The sequence below is a fragment of the Rattus rattus genome, chromosome 13 (genome assembly GCF_011064425.1).
Source record: "Rattus rattus isolate New Zealand chromosome 13, Rrattus_CSIRO_v1, whole genome shotgun sequence".
NCBI lineage: Eukaryota > Metazoa > Chordata > Mammalia > Rodentia > Muridae > Rattus > Rattus rattus.
In genome coordinates this window covers 73,441,106-73,461,978 of record NC_046166.1, presented here as the reverse complement: position 1 = coordinate 73,461,978, position 20,873 = coordinate 73,441,106, and the positions used below count along the sequence as shown (strand labels likewise).

Sequence of the window (20,873 nt, the reverse complement as noted above, 5' to 3'; positions counted from 1 at the left end):
TGCACACCACACAAATCACACACACACACACACACACACACACACACCATTCAAATAAACCACACACACACAGGTGTACATACACACCATACAAACCACACACACACACACAGGTACACACACAAGTACACATACACATACCCCCCCACACACACACTCACATGCATGCACGCACACACACACTTTATAAAAAGGAAAGATGCATTAATTTAAACCCCCAAGAGAGCTCACTCACTCAAGCTGAGCTGCTGGGAAAGCAGCCGAATTGTAAATGTTCATTACAATAGCTAATGAAATTACAGTAAGACTATTATATTCAAATCAGGTCAAGTAAATGAAGATGACATGGTGCGTTTGCACTTTATGGTAGACTATACTTGCTTAAGTTATCAGCGTGTGCAAAGCAGTGATTACCATTGTATTGGCCACGGAGAATTATAATACTAATGTTAACGCTGATAGATGCTTTCCCTAATGGTTGTTATTAGTGACTTTGAAATAATTTAACACCAATTATTTTACCGGAATGTAACCACAAATTGCAACATAAAAAACATAAGGCTTTGTTTCATGAACCAGCAGCTATAAACTGATTTTTTTTAATTTTGCATAAATTTTATTAGCACATAACTTATTGGTCTGGCTCCCACCTCTGTGTTTTCCCCAACTAATTACCCATTTAACAAAGCCTTCATTCCTGGCTGCCCAGTGTGGGAACCATCGTCCTTCAGGCTGGAGGGGCTTCACCACACAGAGAAGTGCACAGGGAGCCAGTGTGAAATGTAAGGAAAGTTTGCCAAAGGAGGTTCCGCTGAGTCAGAAAGCACCGTGTTTGTGCCCACTGCCTTCACCGTGACAATCTTGCCGAGAAAGCAGAGGTTTGTAGACCGCCCCACACGTGCACCTGTGAGAGGAAGGAAGACATTGGCAGATGCCTGTCCCCACTGCCCACGTTACCGCTCCTTTTTTAAGTGAACGAAATTATGAGATTGCCAGTCACCCTAGAGCACGTGCAAAATTTTTCCTTTAGTTGAAAACTGATTTTTCCCCTCACATACTATATCCTGCTTACAGTTTCCCCACCCTCTACTCCTCCCAGTTCCTTTCCACTCTGTCCAGATCCAGATCTACTCACTTTCTGTCTTCCATGAGAAAAAAAAAAGGCTTCCAAGATACATAATAATACAATGCAATGAGTGTAATAATATAAGTAAATCGAGAATAACACATCAGAATTGGAAAAGACAAAGAAACAAGCCCGAGGGGACGGGGGTACAAGAGTCAGAGACCCACTTGTCCACATGCTCAGGAGTCCCTTAACAACACCATGCTGGAAACTATAATAAACGCACAGAGGATGGCCCTGTGCTTGCTGCTTCAATCTCTGTGGGTTCGTATGGTCTTTGTTCAGTGGATGTAGAGGGCCTTGGTGTTTGGTGTCCTCCATCCCTCTGGTTCTTACATTATTTCTGCCCCTTCTTCTGCAGAGGGGAAGGATGCAATGGAGACATCCATTTAGGGATGAATCTTCCAAGGTTTCCCGCCTTCTGCATAATGTCTGGCTATGAGTCTCCGCATTTGTTCTATGTGCTGCAGGAACCAGCTTGTAGGGTGATGGCTGGTTGAGGCACTGACCTGTGAGCGGAGCACAGTGCCGTTAGCAGTCATTTTACCGCTACGATCTTTTACCCAGGTCCCTGAGCTATTTGGTCTCAGGTGCTTGGCCACCCCAGCTGTGTTGAGCATGGGGTCCATCTCATGGAGTAGGCTTTGGTTAATTCAGACATCGGTTGGTACCTCCCACAAGCTTTATGCCACCCTGGCCCTATTGTATGTTGCAGACACTACACCATTGTAGATCAGAGTTTGTGGCTGGGTTGGGGTCACATTTCCCTTTGGATATCATGCAGTGTGCCTTCCTGTTCCAAATATGCTGAAAAGTGGGGGCAAGGGCTCTATGTAGGCACCAACCCAACCTCCACACATTCAGTGAGTTATGTGGGTTTCATTTTCAATACTGGTCCCTTTCCCTTCCTTGCCCTCAAGGAGAGAGAAAACTATTGCCTGTCAACAACCTGGGTGGTTTGGGATTCCCATTGGGGAAAAAGGTCTCCCATAAGCTATTATATCTTATAACAAGCAAGTTTATTAAGAATCACAGCATCTAATTCTCCAGTTTTGAAGGGGAAAATATGAGCATATATATGAGACCTTAAAGCTCCTCCTCCAGTTGCACACTTCCTCTCACAAGGCCACACCTCCTCAAATAAGGCCATACCTTCTAATAGTGCTACCTCCCATGGGCCAAGCATAGTCAAAAGAGTCGACAGAAATCCATCATATAGTTGAAACTAATCAAGTCATGTTGCACAAAAGAAGCACAGGATATCCCAAGTGTTGCCACAGATAGCACAGTGCAGCTTCAAGACTGATGACTACCATTTCTCCAGGTGGAAAAGCCAAGTTCCCAGGAACCAGGTTCCTTCAGGGCCCCGACCCTAGCCTCACACCAGACCTTGCCAGTTCTGCTTCTGGCCAGGGTACAGAACTAGGTTCCCTTTGTCCTTTTATCAGGACCTCTGGGAAAGTCTTAGATTGGCCTGGCTCTCAACAGAATGTCATTGACAAAAGACCGCTGGAAATACTATGAGAAGAGACACCCATATCCCAGGAAACAAAGAGACTTCCTCTCATACAGAAACACGTTGGCACAGGGACAAGTTCCTTCAGAACAGTGACTTCCCATGAAACTCACTAGTGAAGGGTAATGGATGTCAAGAATCTGTAAGGTTATAGTTTACGACATCCTGTGTGGCTACAGAACAAATTCAGACAACACTAGCCAGGTCAGATGCCAATGTGTACACAATCCCCAGGCCTGCGTTCCCTGGAATTGGCTAGGAGACAGTTCGATAGAGCCACCAGAGCCTGGCACCGACCCTGATCTCCTTTCCAACTCTTCAGCTGCAGACCAGTCATCTGAACTTCTTGGCACCATTTTCCTTGTCTGTCCTTCTGTCCTGTGGTACTGAGGATCATCACTGCTAAGTCTTAGAGTCGCCAGGAGCAGAGAGCTGTCAGTCAGCGCAGCTCTTTCTCACTTTCACGTCAGTGGGAGGACGACCCCTTTCCCAGTTGTAGATGCTAGGTCGCTGCCAAAGGACATACGTGAGTCCCAGCGTGAAATGGGGAAGCACTAGGCTCTTGGCTTTTTTTGTGCACTGAAAAACCCCAGATCAAATTCAGTTAAAACCACAGTCCATTCCAGTGGGAAATGCCTCCAGTGCACCATGGCTGTGCGACCTATGTGGGTAAGGTAAAAATTAGAGTTGTCATTGTTGTTTAAAATGAGAGTGGGAAGGGCCGTTCCTGGCACTCTCATGTCCAGTGCTGATTTCTAAACAAACTCGATCTGATCAGAGACGAGGCCTCACCTGCATCACGTCATCGGCTTTCTTGGCATCCCACGTCTCCTTGGACATGCTTTCAGTGTGGTGCTTCCATTGATCCCACCCCAGTCTGGGCTTTGGAGATAAGGAAATAAGTTTAAAGTACAAAGTCCCACGAGCACTGGGAAGACGCCATGTCTGAGATGCCATAGATGTATTTAGTGTCACCCTCTGGGACGCCCGAGGGATCCTGAGATGTCCTGTGTTCTCTTCCTCCCGTTAAAGATGGGCAAAGTGACATTGAAGGTGCACACAGTGTGACATTGAAGATGCACACAGTGTGACATTGAAGGTGCACACAGTGGCCGCGCCAGGTTCAGCCACACGGTGCCTGGGTTTGCTTCTCGGAAGAGCTCCTCCCCTCTCATCACTATCCGTGATGGCTCATGAGTAGACGACTGCTCACCCCAGCGTGAGTAAGCTCAGGCTGTGAAGTAAGAAGATAGGCATGGGCTAAAGGCTGTCTCCTCTGGTGCCCACAGTCTGCTTGGAGGAGCTGCTCAAGGTGGGAGGTGATGAGACTACAGAGGAGGTCCTAACTTGCAGCGTGAAGGAGAGAACTCATGTCTTCTACTTCCTTTAATAATGAACAAAATTGACCTGTCTCTGGGAAATGCTGCACTTACTGATAATATTGGGTACTGTGGTGGATGGAATATGCTTGGCCCACGGGAAGTAGCACTATTAGGAAGTGTGGCCTCATTTGAGGAGGTGTAGCTTTGTTAGAGGAAGTGTGTAACTGTGGAGTCAGGGCTTTGAGGTCTCATATATATGCTCAGATCTGGCCAGTGTGAGAAAGTCTGTCCTGTCAGCCTTTGGATCAAGAGGCAGAACTCTTGCTCCTTCTCCAGCACCCTGACTGACTGGATACTATCATACTTCCCACCACGGTGATAATGGACTGAACGTCTGAGCCTGCAAGCCAGCCCCAGTTACATGTTGTCCTTGGTCATGGTGTCTGCTCACAGCAGTGAAGCCCTTACAAAGACAGGTACAAACAAGCAGCTGTATTCATGGAGAATTAGGTCCGTGTGTACATGTCTGGAGACAGCTGTGAAGGGTGACAACTGCATTTATGGCCGAGACCATTTCCAACCTACAAACTGTTTCAAAACGCACGCGATGGGGTCGGGCTGGCAGTTGAGGGGAGCTCTTTCAGGCAGGCCTGGCTGCCGTACGTGCTGGAACCTCTCAGACCCGGAGCCGCATGGCCTCCCTGACCTTGTGCCTGCACTTCAGACACTGCAGCGTCTTCTCCGCTCCAGCTCTGCTCCGCCTGTGTTTGAGTTCGCCCGGAGATGCTCTTTCAAAATGCTATTTTCTTTCAATCTTGCTCATCAGAACCCGTTAATCCCAAGCAATTTAATTCACTGCTGGAGATGTGCTAACTAGCATGATTAATAATTACCCTGCTTAGGAATCCAGATGAGGGCTTTCCAGTCACCCGTGACTTGGCGTCTGATCAGTGCTTCAACTGAAGCTGGAGTCTTTGCTGGGAGAAGGGTGTGTGCATCAGCCCGGGTCTAAGGCCAGAGGCTCCAGGACCTCTCAGCCTCCACTTCTTACCCGGCACTTCCTACCTGACAGAGGAAGCCACAGACAGGGCCAGTGTGGTGACCTGCGTCATACCTGTGCAGAGTCAAGTGCATGCTCTCCTGACTGGTAATTTGTTTCACTCTTAAGACCTAGCAGAAAAATCACCAAATTTTTTTCCTTTAAAAATAAAAACGAATGAAACCTATAAGATCTCAACTTCAGATTTCTCCCTGGTCTGAGTGCCATGAAGATATGTACCTGAGACACACACACACACACACACACACACACACACACACACGCTCGCACATGTGACACAAATGTGACATGCATGCACACATGTGCACATACATCCTTGTGCACAAAAATATGTGACATATATGTGCACTTGACACATGTTCAAACATGTGCGTGCATGTGTACACATACATGTACTTGACACAAACATGCATACATGTGCATACATGTGCACACATACATGTACTTGACACACACATGCACACATGCTTGACCCACATACACACTTGACACACACATATACACATGTCCACGCATGTGTACACACATACTCATGCACACGCGTACACACACACACTGCAGACTAAGGATCTGAGGGCTATTCTTGACTGTCTACTATTCTTTAGTTAATCTGGAACTAATTAAAACACAAGTGGCTGGATACAGCTGTGAAGGTTTTTTTATTATTTTTTTTTTTTAGTTAAATCCTTTGAAGTGAGAAGACCCACTTGTAATCTGGATCTTTTGAGGTGGAAATTTCCACCTTTAATCTGGGCCACACTTCTTGGGGCCTGTATGTAGAACACAGAAGAAGGAAGCTTATGCTCTGCCCCTTTGCTCTCACTAGCAAATCCATTTCCTTTGCTGGTGTTAGAACCTACTTCGTTGGGATTCTGGTGTACCAGGAAGACCAGAACTTGTGCATTGAACAGCTACTGTACTCTTGCTTGGACCTTGCATTGGTAGACATTTTTGGACCAGCTGGTCCACAGCCTATAAGCCACCCTAATAAATATATGTATTAAATACATTTATATAATAAATGTGTTGTAATAAATACGTGTGTGTGTGTGTGTGTGCCTGTATGCATTCATTCTTTCAGTTCTGTTTCTCTAGAGAACCCTGACTAACAGAGGGGGAATCCAGTGTGATAGAATAAGGGTGGATCTTCCACACAGTGACAAGTTTCTCTAAAGGGATAGGACTGCTGGACAAAGAATGAGCTCCTATATAAAGTATGAACTCCTCTGATGATCACGGACCAGCACTAGCCCCTCAGACTTAACCAAGTATCACACAAGCTGTTCACAGGGACCACACAGGCTATGGCAGCAGGGTCTGGGGCTCTGAACACCTGAGGCCTTGGGTTGAGCATCTCCGAAGGGTCTAAGCTAATGTAGACAATAAAGTCTTTCTAATTTTTTTGAATGTCATTTCTGGAAAAGGAGCTTTGTTGTCATGGTTTATAATTAACTAACATGTGAATTTATAGAAATCGAACTAACAACGTCATTTACCAGAATCCCGTCTCTTCTCCTAACCAGCCAGAATTTCCACTTACATGCTGGAGAAGCCCAGGCTTGTGTCTCAGCCTCCTGGCCAGGGCAGCTTCCTGATTTTCTCCTGGTTGATGGACGGCTTATCCGCAGAAGAAAAATGTGGACTTCACCTTAGTAACTTCTGTGCACACCGGTGAGTGATCGAAGGTTTCCTAACGGCTTCCTGAATATTGTGAGCACATTCTCAGCCTCAAACTGTCTTCATATTTTTTCAGAGGTGGAATGGTGGCCAAAGGAAGAGTGCTGGCTACCATCAGGTTCGAGCTACCTGGGGAGCAATGTCCTAACGATGTGCGATTAAAATGTGAACTATTTTACGGTGTCTCAGACAGGAAGACAACACCCTGGCATTCTGTGAACATGCCAATGCCTGTGGCTGTTTGGGGCACACTGTCTGATCTGCTGTCATCTTCTAACGTGTTGACCATGGTGTGGGTAGTCAGCGTTCACTAGTAGTCACTGGGATTACACAAGGAAGCGAGGAATCCCACCTCTAAATCAAGGGCGGTTGTTCTTCATGAAAGGTCAAAGCTTTGGGTAGATGCAGCCATGGGTGAGATGTGAGGTCACAAAGACGGTCACTGAATGAACACGAGTTCCTTATACTCCCTCCTACCAGAATCCAGCCAGAACCCCACAGAGCACTGGGCCAGATTCATGTTTAGATGAGAGTTAGAAGTTACAAGGAGCAAATGCTGCCCAAAGCAGAGGCTGCTGGGACACGGAATCTCCATCCCATCTCTACTTGGATATGTTGAACTATCTGGGCTTAGTCCATTGTATTCCTGTGTGATAAATAAGAGTGATTCCGTGATATAAATCAGGTCATCAGACCGTGGCTAGTGACTATTTTAGGCGAGAGGGGATTCCTCAGATGGCTCCTGATGTACAGAGACCTATGGAGTTCATGCAGGCACTTAGGGACAGTATGCTGGACAACTGAGAGATGTCCCAGGGCTCGGATGGAGGGCGTGATGTTTAACTACAGCATGGGGGCCAAGAGTGTGATGGGAGTGTGGGGTAGGAAGTGTAGCAGTGACTTCACGCACAGGATACAGCAGATGCTCCTCTCTCTTGGAAGAGAGGCCGCAGTACCCTAAGCTGCTACAAAGCTGTGCAACCTGGGGTGTCTCTGAGGAGCCCCAGCAGGATGCTCAGAAGCCACCAAGAGTTTGGTGCCCTGGAACAAGTGTCCTATCAACGTGCATTGAGAATAGCGAGTGGGTGCTATGCACACGAGGACAGGGGCGCCTGTGTGCTGCAGGATGTATCTGCTTGCCCCTTGTTCTGCACAAACTACCTGACCTCTGTCTTAAACAGACATCTGGATCAAATGTCATCTGAATTAACATAATCCCTTCTCCCTCCCCCACCTCTCTCTCTCTCTCTCTCTCTCTCTCTCTCTCTCTCTCTCTCTCTCTCACACACACACACACACACACACGCTCTAGCCAAGCAAGATGTTGATGAAGTACGCTGTATCTTACTGGTACTCAGACCACCACAGCCTGCAGCCCGCAATGCTCTCTGACTGTCCTGTTCTCACCCCCAGCAGCTCGGGATCTACATAAAGCTATAAGGTACGGGTGCAGCAGTCCAGGGTCTGCTGGACCCTTGCACTTAGCCTGCCCTCTGTGGCGGTCACTCTAAAGGACGAACAGCGTCTCTGCCTGTGGTCTTAGAATCTGCACAGCAGATGCATCTTTAACTTCGGCTATGCGCGTGTTGTGAAGTATCCTAAGCCTCCCACAAATACGCGTAGACCCTGCGTCGGTACTAAAGACCAGGTACACGCACATCTCTGCTTACCGTTCTAGAGAGCACGGGAAGACCTCTGCCTAACCACAGAGCTTGGCTCGGGCAGGGGTAAGCACCCTTCCTTCCAGTTCCTCACTTGGCCCAAGCACCTCTACCTAGCCTGTGTCAAGCTGTGACTAGGCAGAATGCATGCACTGCAAATCCCACAAGAGGGCGCTCTCCCCACACCTTAGAAGGACAAACCAGCAAGCCAACCAAAAAAAAAAAAAAAAAAAACGAACCAAACGTTCTCCTTGTTTACGCTTTCTTCTGCGTTTTCTTTTCCCTGCCCCATATTTCTTATGTAGGCAATATTTCGCTTTCCTTTTTGTGCATACTGTGTTACATATTATATAATTTATATTCCTGCAAATGGAGATTTAAAGAAAGCAGTGTAGGCAGTCACTACTGATCTTCAACTCACTTTAAATGATCTCTGTGGGTTTAGCCTCAGGAAGCTTAGGCTTTTAAATCTGAAGAAGAGATTCTTCATCCCCCTCCTGGGCTGGCTGCTGACAGAGAGGATTGTGGGCATGCATCCCAACGTTCTTCAGCAAAAGTCAGGCTTTGAGCTGTGCTGGAAAACAGTCATTTGACTGAGAGCAGGTGACCTGCCCCTCACCTGCTCTCAGAGAAAGGGAGCTGAGTCACCGTGGTTTGAACTTGCAATGGCTGCAAACACCTGTCACAGGCGAGCTGAGCAATTAACCCCCAGGAAAGTGCGTTCTCTGCTGAGTGGTTATCAGCGGGGCTGAGGTGAATCTGAAGACACTTCACAAAGAAAAACTTCAGTGTCACTTAAAGGTGACTCTCCACGACTCTGTGACAAAGGAGCATTCGTTCAGGCACACGTTTCTGAGGCAAGGGAAAACCTGACGGTTTATAAGACCTGTGTGTGCGAAAACTACGACTTAACGTGGCGGCGAAAACGCAGGCCTGGCCCACACTTGCTCTTCCGCAGGTTCTAAGCCGAGACGAGACCCTGGCAGTTTGAACGGCTGGGCGTCTGTCCAGGAAGACTTATGCAACTTTATTCAAGGCTAAGTTTCCAGACGAGTTGTACTGCGTAGCTTTTTGCTTAAATATTATTTTTGAGGCCGTATCACGTCAATGAGTAGCAATACACGGGAGTTTCAAATGAGTGTCTTTGCATGTATCGTGTGACTGTGCCTTAAAAGGTGAGGTTTCTGCACAGAACATTAAATGGATGGACTCGTTATGCAGGAGGCGTCTCTTGCTGTTGGCTTTGTTGTTGACACTGGGTGCTTTTGAGATGGCTTCGTTCACTCTCAGTAACTGTAGAGGGTCACCTTGGATGTCACCATGGTGAGGGTGAGCTGATAGGGAGGGAGCTTCAGCAGCTGAATCAGCCAGCCAGCCCATGGTGCAAAGCTCATATGGGCATATCTGGCTGCCCCATCCTCAGCGGTTTGAATTTGCTTCAGTATTCAAGTTGGGAATGACCCCACCTCATCTCCGAGGGAAGAGAATCAACTTCTTAACTCCTCTCCCCCGCTCCATGTTTTGGACAGCAGTCAACACTGTTCAGATTCGAGGGTGAATTCACAGAATAAAGTAGGGGTCTCGAAAGATAGGTCTTCCAGCATAAATGGGATTTCTGGTGAGATTTCTAGGGGGAAAAAGAAATCACATTTGGTTGGGGAAGGTCAAAGGTCACATGATCCAAGGTGGGAGCGCGCTTCCTTGTAATTTTATCACTGCTACCCGAAGCACCCTCTATATAAAAATAGAGTGAACGTAGTGAGTTTAACTAAGACAGAGCATGTGGATAGGAGAGAGCTGTTGGGGGGTAGGGGAGAAGCTGTATGGTTTGATTGTCGAAACAACATTATATGCATGGCCACAAAGACCAAGCCCCGAGTCTCTGAGGGAGAAGATTGTTGACCTCCCTTCATTGACTGACTCTGGAGGCTTCAGGTCTCAGGGAATTTTACGGAAGTTCACACTTTACTAAGTGAGAAGGATCGGCCTGCCGAATCCTAGCGGTCTTGTGCCTCTCAGTCACGGAAAGAGAAAGTCATTCTTGGGTCAGAACAGGGCTCAACACTAATCCTGGGTTTGGTGTGCATTAGCCATGCGTTCGGAGTACATGGGATCTGTTGTTAATGACTTACTCATTATACCCAAATCCAAAATGTTCTGAGGACCAGACATTTACTTAGGACTTATGTGGTCGTTAAAACCCCAGACCTGGCCCTAGCTTACTCATCAACGCTCTAAGCGGAGACGAGACCCAGGCGGTTTGAACCTTTGGGCGTCTGTCTAGGAAGACTCATGCAATTTTCCTCAGGACTCAGTTGGTTTTGCTTAGAAGATGCTGCCCCAGGTCTACCAGGGATGAAAACACTACTTTAACTTTTCAAAATGTGGGTTTCAGAATGAGCTTTGCGTTGACAGAAAAGCAGGGGCTGCTGTAGGACAGCGCGCAGGTCTGAACTGGGTAGGGAAGCCTGCAGCCTACAGGAAGGACCCCAGGACAGCACTGGCCAGTGGAGCTTGCAGAACCACTCTACTCTGAACAGGAGCTCCTGCTTCCCTCTGTCCCCATCTCTCAATCTCTGTCATCTCCCCGCAATCCTACTTGCTACTTAGAAGTAAAGATCTATTTGGTTGTCTGTAAATTATGGGATGTGAGATGGGCATAGATAGAGACCATAGAATGGACTTTCAGTTTGCTCTGCTGGTCACTGGGACTGGATAGGTAGATAGAGTTTTAGCTTTGGGCAATGGAGAAGGGCAAGGTCATGGCTACTGGGTGGTCCCCCTGAGATTTCACAGGATCATGTTCATATCGTGTGTGTGTGTGTGTGTGTGTGTGTGTGTGTGTATGCTTCTAATGTGTGAATATATTGTGTGAGAGTATATATATATATGTATATATATATATGTTATGCGTGACTATGTGTGTTTGTCTGTTTATGTGTAAGTATGTATGTGTGCAGATGTTTCCATGTGTGTATGTGCATATGTGTATATGTGTATATGTATATATGTGTGCTTCTGTGTTTCTGTGGTGTGTGTGTGCATATGTGTACATGTGCATGTGTGCTTGTGCGTCTGTGTAGTGTGTATATATGTGTTGTACATGTATGCATGTGTGCTTCTGTGTTTCTGTGGTGTGTGTGTATGTGCATATGTGTGTGTATGTATACATGTATGTATGTGTACTTCTGTGTTTCTGTGGAGTGTGTGTGCATAAGTGTGTATATGTGCATGTGTGCTTGTGTGTGTAGTGTGTAGTGTGTATGTGTGTGTGTGTGTGATTGAAATGAGGGGAAGGTGTGATTGGGTGCAAAGTAAATAAATAAGTCAATAGAAGAAATGGATATTGGACTTCAGTCACTCAGATGATGTCATTCATCAACTTGACTGGGTCATTCAGAGTCCTGACACTTGATTCAATCCAATAAGAATCTGGGCCTGACCCAGAATATCAGGTCCCCTCCCTCCTCTCCTGCCAGTCTCTCGATCTTACTCTACCCTCTCGTCCACCCTTCTCCTTCTCCTTCTACTCTGCCCCTTCTCCTCAATAAAAGGGAGGCTTCCCATGAATATCAACCAGCCTTGGCAAATCAAGTTGCAGTAAGATTAGGTGCATTATCTTCCATTGGGGCTACACAAGGCAGCCCAGTTAGAGGAGAGGGTTCAGAGGTAGATGTAGCCCCTGCTCCCACTGTCTTTTGATGGTGGATCAACCTGGATATCGAAAGGCACTGGAGCCTCAGGGCCGCGCCCAGCTGGGTGGGAACTCTCAGCAGGTCCCCCCAGGCTGCTGCTGGTCCTTCTTCATTCTCAGGGGCCATGTGAGTAATTGACAACACCAAAAGTAAAACAGAAATTGAAATTCCTGTGAGAATAACTGCTTGCATACCCTAGGACGGAACATCATCTGAGGGGTGTAAAATGCGGTGATTCTCTGCCAGCCAGAAGATAAAGAAAACATTTTCCTTAAGTCGGACTCATTTAGTTACAATGTAGAAGAGTTTGCCATCAGGACCTGAAAAGGGGGGGGGCGGAGCTTGCTGTACTCATTCTGTGTGCTTTAGAGGCCTCCTTCAGGCTCACGGCTAACTTTTATGGATCTCGGACTTGGTTTCTACAGTGTCCTGGGATCAGGTTGTGTGTCTACAGATGTGCACATAAAGCTGAAGTTACATACTTAAAAATAAGAATTTGGAAGTTACTATGGGACTGAAATTTAAAAAAAAAAACAGACAAACAAACCAACAACAACAACAAATCCAACAGAACCTTCATGTTCAGCATGGAGTTGACTTAAGACTCAGCACACCTCTGTCCCAGCTGCATACAGGCAGGTATGGAACATACTTCTGTCCCACCTGTATCCCAGGTCAGGGCCTCAATGACATAGGACCACAAGTAGCTATGACAGCGTGCACTGGACCTGAAAAGAACCAGGCCAGACAAAATCCCAGCATAGAGAAGGGGGTGAGCCATGAAGCCCCACCTTTTGCTGAGGAACTCTTGGCCACTGATGGCTGTTGGGGGAGGGAGGGTCACACTTGTTCAGGGGTGCAACCCCAAGAGGCTCCAGTAGAAGGTCCTACACCTGTGTACATGCAAACACCACTCTTAGATTGCTGGGATAGAGCACCACCACTCACGCGTCTTATAGGACGGTTTATTTGGGCTTACGATTGCAGAGGGGTAGGAGTTCAGCACCACCTGGCTTGCTAGCACAGAAGCATGGTGAAAGGCAGGCATAGCATCTGGAACAGGCGCCTGAGGGCTCATGTCTTAAACTGCAAGCATGAGAAAAGGAGAGGGGGAAAGGGGATGGGAAGGGGGAGAGGGGGAGGGGAGGAGAAGGGGAGAGGAAGAAGGAGGAGGAGAGGGAGAGAGACAGACAAACAGACAGACCTACCCACCACACACCACCGGGGACCAAGTATTCACATTCCCATGACTATGGGGTTGTCTCATTTAACCCATCACAGAAAGCACAGTGGGCTTTAAATAAACAGAGCCCATGAAATTAGAAGGAAAAATGGTGGGGGGAATAGGGGAGAAATTGTTGGGAAAGGAATGGAGGATGGTTTTCAGGAACATATGAACTCTCAGGGTGGCCAGGACTGTCACCCTGAGAGTTCCCCCTCCCCCCACTGCTGGCACATGGCAGCCACAGCGGGGGTGGGTTTTATTCATATCAACACTTTGCTCGGTTAAGAAGGTACACCCACTCTACCCTAGACGAGTGTGCACCGCCCAGTACAGCTGCCACAGGAGGAGTCAGCACGTGTCAGGGAGACCACTCACACAGACGGTGATGAGGGTGAGGGCTTGCACTGTGTCTGTCAACCTTAGTGCTCTGCTGGGAGTGCCCCCAGAATCTAGGTGGCCAGGACACAAGTGGGGACATTAAACATGTGAAATGCAGACCCCTGGGAGCAGTAGAGCCTACAAAGAGACTGCAGTGGCTGACAGTGCAGCTGCTACAAAAAGGAACTCTGGGGAGGTGTCTGCGGTAGGCAGATAGTCCAAGGCCCTGGGGTCTCTGTGGATGTGTAGCACTAGCCCTCAGTGAGGCTAGTAGGTGAGAAGACCCTAAACACACACTCCCTACAGGCTTGCCTCCCCCTTGTGCAAGCCTTCATTCTTTTCTCCCCAGATATGCCAGGTTTCTCGGCCAAGGTACCAAGCTCACAGCCTGTTCTATGTGCTTTCCCTCCCAGCAAACAGCTGCAGAAACCTTCAGATCCAGGTGGAGCATTCTGCCTTTTCTGCTTCCCCTCTCTCCAGCGGGATTGTGCCTCACTGCGGCTTCTGTTACCTTCATCAGCGAGCGTGTGTGTGTGTGTGTGTGTGTGTGTGTGTGTGTGTGTGTGTGTGTGCGTGCATGTAATTGTAGTTTATATATATATTACTCTCTGCAAGGTCTTCTGCATGCAGCCAGGTTGCTCTGGGCTTTGGAGACATAAGTGCACACATTGCTACCCAGGTGTCACATCTCATTCGTCCAATGTTTACGTGGTTGCGACAGTGGTTGTGGTTGTTGTTGTTGTTGTTGTTGTTGTTGTAGAGCTTTCTCACAGACTCTCACAGGCTGTAACAGACCTCTGCATCCCCTGCCACCAGTTTGGGATACATTTTAATGCAACTTGTAATCTCTGTGTTGTTATAAACAAGGAACTCACTTGGATAGGAGAAGGCGTTTGTTTCAGCCCGACGAGAGGGGGATACCACACTTGAGATGTGCAGAGGGGCCAAGGGAACTGTGGTGGGTTTTGTGCAAAAAATAAGTAGCCTGTCTACTTACGATGCGTGTTTCCTTTCCGTTTTAATAAACGACAAAATGAGGCGCACGCCAGGGAGACATTTGGCGATGATTCTCTTTATGATTTATTGCACAATGCTTGGTTGGTATACTTGTTTTTCTATACCTACGTATATACCAAGAGTAGCATCGAAAGTTCCCAGCTGAGGTGGGGTTATGGAAAAGGGATTACGAGGCCTTGTTCTGAGGCTTGCAGGGCCACCAAGAAGAGTAGCAGGCATGGCCATCTAGAGCTGTTTGTGGGAAAGATAGGGTGGTGCCTTGTGGACTTACGTGCCCTCTTCCTGGGAAGGTTCTGTCCATACTGGAGGATAAAGCCCTCGCTATGACAGTTCTAGGCTGCAGTATGTCCTCCTCATCTCTGAAAGCTGAGTGGGCTGGCATCACTCTCTCTCTTGTAAACTGTGCAACCTTGGGATTCAGTTTTGAAGTTGCCAGAATAGAAAAACACTAAAACACACTGCCTCAGGCATTTTTATCTCTAAGTACCTCATCAACATCTCCTTCTGTCTCTCTTCAAGGCTGTCCCTGGCCAGCCAGCCACAGTAGCTCCCCTACAGCTGCCTCTCACCTTGTGTGTGTCTCTCCTGCTCCCCTCCTCTCTCTCCCTGAGTAGAGCTGTGGGCCTACTCCTCTCTGTGGCCGTCCCTGACCTGTCACAGGCTGTCTCTCCACCTTCTGAACACACAGGTTCAATGCACATTCACGGTTTGTGACTGTGGCCATATGTGGTTCTGCCTGTCTCCTCCCAGCATCCCTCATTGTAAGAGTCAGAGCCCGGACCCAGCTCTGTGTGCTGAAGCTCATCTGTCACTGAGAAGGACAGAACAAACACCATTCCATGCACGCGTTGTGCCTAACAGGGTCGTGACGCTTTAAAAGCTGAAGCTGTTTGAGGCAGCTGGTCAGCATCTCCTCAAGTGAAATCCACTGAACCAGGTCTGAAAGATAAGGGGGCTTTCCTTGGACTTCCCTCTGCCTCTTTTCTCCTTCTCCCTCATCACCAGCATCTTCAAGACGATGCCACATTTCTCAGTCTCTGTGTTGTTCCTCAAATTATCTTTGATATTTTTCACCCCTATCTCGCCTGCACTCCCCTCTGGGTAATTTCTGTGGTACCAGTGTCTCATCCCTTCCCGTGTCCTTGCTCAATTCATGTTCCGAACATTCATTTCCGTGACTTATTTTCTACTTCTGAGAGTTTTGTTTTGCTCTCTTTAAAGTCTGTTCTTTTCCCCTCAAATATTGTTTCTTGTTCCTGTTCTCCTATTCCCAATCCATTATTTCTACTGGAGTCTTAAACATGCTTCTTGTATGATCTGTGGCCTGTCATCTTACGTGAAGACCTGAGTGCTTCTTGTGGTTGCTTGATACCTCTCCTGCTAGTTGTCCAAAGAGGTTGTTCTGCAACCTGTAATGTAGGGTGTGGCATGGTATGGTGTTTGGTCCTCTTTATTAACTTGTCACAATTTAGAATCATCCGGAAAGAAAGTCTCCAGGGGAAATTAGATTAGGTTGCCCTGCAGGCATATCTGGGAGGCATTATCATGATTATGTTAATTGATGCTGGAAGACTCAGATCACTCTGGGCAGCACCATTCCCTAGGCAGGGGATCACGGACTGTGTAAGCATAGAGTGTGAGCTGTGTACTAACACATGTGTGCTTTCATTTCTCTCTGCTCATGACGGTGTGTGTGTGTGTGTGTGTGTGTGTGTGTGTGTGTGTGTGTGTGTGTGTAGAAACTCTTTCAAGTTCCTGCTTGTGTTTCCCCTCAGGATGGATGGCAACGTGGAATTGGGAACCGATACCTTCTCCCCTAAGTTGCTTTGGGTGGAGACATTTTTAGTCTAGCAACAGAGAGGAAGCCAGGACACACGGTGTTTCTACGTTTTTGGCTGGGGACCTGCATGGCTTCTGTCAAGAGTGATCTGTCCAGAGACGTTCCCCATTCGTTGGTCAGTCCTTCAGATGAAGTTTTGCGTCAACCCTCATCATCTTAGAATCCCTAGCACGCCACTTAGGTTTTGAGCACCTAGAGACAGGAGAGAGCAGGTTGTCATCTTGACTCCTCTGGGGCAGGTGTTGACCTAGCCATCAGTATCTACCTCAGAGGAGTATCTCTGCTGTCTGCCTGGGTACCACAGGCCGATGGTTTACATATCACTGAAGTCCAGCACCTTGGTTGGTAATAAGACAAGTGATAGCTCTTTCCCAACATGGCCCTTTGAAACAGACCCTCTGGATAAAAGAAGTCAAATAAGAATGCAGTCCCTCACACTGAGGAACCAGGGCAGTCTCCTTGGTCAGCTAAGTGGTCCCCTCCCTCCACAGATGTCTTTCCAAAGGCTGTGGTTTCAGATGAGCTTGGTCCCCAGTGTCTCAGGGTTAGACTAACAAGGCATTCTGGGGTAATACTCTTCCTAGTACAAGAAGTGAAGGTACTATTTTCTTAGTTATACATTCTAAGTGGGTAATGCTCTTGGATTGTTTTAACTGGTCTGGGCTGCCTATTAGTTCTGAGGGGATGTTTGTGAGTCTCTGGTTGTGCTTGATTATTACTGACTAACAAGAAGGCATATCTCAAGTAAGTGTCCTATACGAGCCCATGACATAGACCTCCCTAAACTTCGCCCCCAGCAGCATATCTGCCAATTCTGAACATATCTTTATGCACTTATGAGACATCACGAGAAATGGCAATGGCTTATAAATAGGTCAACCTGGCATATTCGTGAGAAATAATAACATGCTTACAATGTCTACAGAAGGCCCTGGGCGGCACCATTCACGCTCCCATCACCTGCCCTAGGCGACCCATCCCATGTACGATTTGCATAGCATCTGTGTGTCACACCCAGGACAGACTGCTTTGTCCTAAGCACGCCGTGACGACTCACCTGTTCAAACACTCTCTGGTAAACAGAGCAGCATGCCCCCATGCCTACTTCTCTCAATCCTTGAGGTGCTCTCCTGACTGTCAGCTCAGTAAAGGAATGTTTTCACTGTACACTCTAGCCGTGAAACCCCTGCCTGCCTGTGAGCTGTGAACTCGGTCAGGTAACAATAGAGTGAGACCACTGCAAACAGCAGAGAAAGCATTGGTGACTGAGATGTGAGAGTGCCACTGAAGGAGAAAGGTAACTGGGAAGCCTCAGTGCTCATTAAATACAGGTGATTACACAGGAATAGGAAACAGAATAGGAACTCAGCCTCTGAGCTGGGAGAGGCAGCGTGGCTACAGTGAGCTTCTGACTTCTGCTTCCATAACCCCTGGATATCTCCCTCTTTTCTGAAATAAGGGATGTGTCTGCTTCTCTCCCTTGCGATGAATGCTACGAACAGCATTCCAGGTGCTGGGTGACTGAGGCACGGACTGACAGGACTCCAGTCTCGCAGAGAAGTCTCCAGCTGAGCCCCATTTCTCAGGGCGTGGTCAGGAATCTTAACCCATGTTCCAGAGAATACTGTTTCTAATTATTCTTCCCAAGAGGGCCCATCTGCAGGCTATTCTACTCGACTTGAGCTCCCCCACATCGAGTTCTGTTATCTAACTGCACAAGGCTTGGTGTGTATGCCTCCTAGGGAGAAGGGATCTGACAAGGCCTGCCCTGGGTGAAGGATGGGGTGGAGTCTACACAGTCGGATTCCTTCAGGCAAAAGGGAGTTGGATAGCAGAGGCTGTGCTCAGTGGTGGGAGATGAAGCCTGGGATGGGCTCCCAGTGACAGTCATCCCCTCTCTCTGTCTCCTGGTCCTGTCCCTGCCCCTTTGAGGAACATGTCCTCTTGATGAGGCCAAACACCATGAAAACCTAGAACCTAGAAATAGACAGACACCTCAGCTGTTCCTTTGCAGAGTCTCCTCCAGGCATGGATTCAGAGGCCAGGCGACGCATCCTCTCGCTGGTGCTAAGTAACTATGAAGTTCAAATTATCTTGAAATTTACATGCCATATGGTGTTACTTCGGTTACAGCAAATACATCCTCTTTAATTCAAAGCAAACTGATTTTATTTTGCTCAATCGACTGGGTTTTATTAAATACATAGAGGCTGATTTAGTTTTGCATTCACACAATAAGCTATCTTTGTGGATTCCTTGGCACAAATATAGCCCATTGTGAATTTGTAGTAAACGGAGCCCAACATTTGCACAGAGCCCATGGGACCCCAGATCTGCCTTCCCCAGCCTGCTCAGCAGGTGGACTCTTCTGGACGCTTCTGATTAGAGATGCATTTTTCAATCCTTTACTTACTGTTTCAAGTGGTAACTCTATTATCTGGGTATTTTTACTCTGGCTTGTGTAATACAATTATCACAAAGAATGCATTTACCCAAAGCACTTGCATGACTTTAAGTTCACTTTCTGTAAACAGGTTTTTTTCTTCCACCCAGTGCTGAAGAATCCCTGGGCTTACAAAGCCTTCAGAGAATGAGACAGGTGAGACAATGCATTTGCAGACCAGAGAGTGTCTGACGCGTCCCAGCTGAAATGCACTTAGCTTCTGCTTAAGCCGGAGTCATCTGAACATGTCCCAGCACATCAGAGTCTAAATAAACCAAGAAACGCTTTAAATATTGGTGTGCACTCTCAGACTTTAATCATCCCTGCTATCTAATACATAATGCATCACCACGGCACGTAACTGTATTCTGCGCCTGCCTCACGTCCGCTGTCTTGGCTCTCCTTTCCCGCTGGCCTGCTTGCTATATGTGGGTGTTATGCACCTCACTCTCCTTTGGGTCTCCAGGCATCACAGCTCTTGGTCCATACAGAAGCAATTCCTGTTGTCTCAACTGACGCTTTATCAATCTTGATCAGCAGTGCGTATCAAAGGCAAGGGATGGTGCCTCCGATGAACTTTCAGTTCTCAGCTTTTCTATGTAGATCTTCTCCTGTTCCCTTGAGAATGGTAGCCTATGAGCCTTAGCTGTATTCTAGAAGGGTCACCCTCCTTTTGTTTTAAAGTCTCCACATTATTGAGTGATGGGGTAGGACACCCTGCTTTGCTCATGGTTCACCGGCCTAGGAAACTTGACTGATCAACATTCAGCATCTCCATGTTGAGTGGATAATTTGATGAACACTCACATTTCTGTGGTCATAAGCCCATTCACAGCATGGGTGGCTGCGGGGATGGGCGTTCCGATGCAAAGACGAATGACACAGTACATGGCGCCATTACAAACACTGTGCTTCTAGGAGGAGCTGATGGTCCAGGGTTAAATGGCACTGTTGACAGCTGTTGAGTACAGGCCTGTCAGGGTGGCATGGATCTGGGTAGAGTGTATTAAAGGAGAAATGACACCATTGCGCATCATTAAGTCTTATCATTCTCATCTGGTTCATCATGAGATGAACGAGTCAGTATCCTGTTAATACAGCATGAGCAACATTGTGTGTGTGTGGTTGTTGTTGTTGTGTGTGTTGTGTGTGTTGTATGCATGTGTTGTGAATGTTTTATGTGTATGTTGTGTGTTATGTGTATTGTGTATGTGTTGTGTGTTTGTTGTATGTATGTTGTGTGCATGTGTGTGTTATGTGTTGTATTCCTGTGTTGTCTATGTTGTGTGCATGTGTTGTGTGTGCTTTGTGTGTGAGTTATGTTGTGCTGTTTTAGTGTGTGTGTGTGTGCTGTGTGCTGTGTGTCTGTGTATGTGTTATATGTTTGGTGTATATGGCATATACCTGTATGCATGTTCATGTTTGTACACGCACACACATAGAAGCCAAAGTCCATGTCAAATATCTATTGCTCCTAGCCTTTTTAATGAGTCAGGGTCTCTCACTGGACCTGGAGCTTAGCACTGTCCAGACTGTGATTCCTCCTAGCTTTGCCTCCCTGGTATTAGGATTACAGGTGCATGATTCCACATCTGGACTTTCGCTGGGCACCGGTGCCCCTAACTCCAGGCCTCCTGGTCGAATAGCAAGCACTTTACTAACTGGGCCTTTGCCTTTCCACTCTCACAGCTCATCATCCAGATTTTAAAAGCCGTGCACTGCCTGGTTTCCTGAAGTGGGCATTGTCTTATATGGGTGAATGCGTGGTTGACGGCCCAGAATGGAGATTTCATGTTAGCAAGAAGGTTTCCCATGAGGAGAAAAGTTGGAGTTGTGAAGGCCATTCAAGGCAGTGGGAATAACGGGTGCTAGCAAATCTGCTGGGCAGAGTTCTGAGCCAGGTTAATTCAAAC

General features: G+C 47.4%; 1 protein-coding gene across 1 annotated transcript in view; it reads left to right on the top strand.

The window, feature by feature from the left end:
* Positions 1-20,873, top strand: part of Myo16 (myosin XVI) — a 382,886-nt gene that overhangs the window by 148,470 nt on the left and 213,543 nt on the right. The window contains 1 exon segment of the mRNA XM_032918632.1: positions 6,548-6,695. Coding sequence (XP_032774523.1) covers positions 6,548-6,695 — 148 coding nt within the window.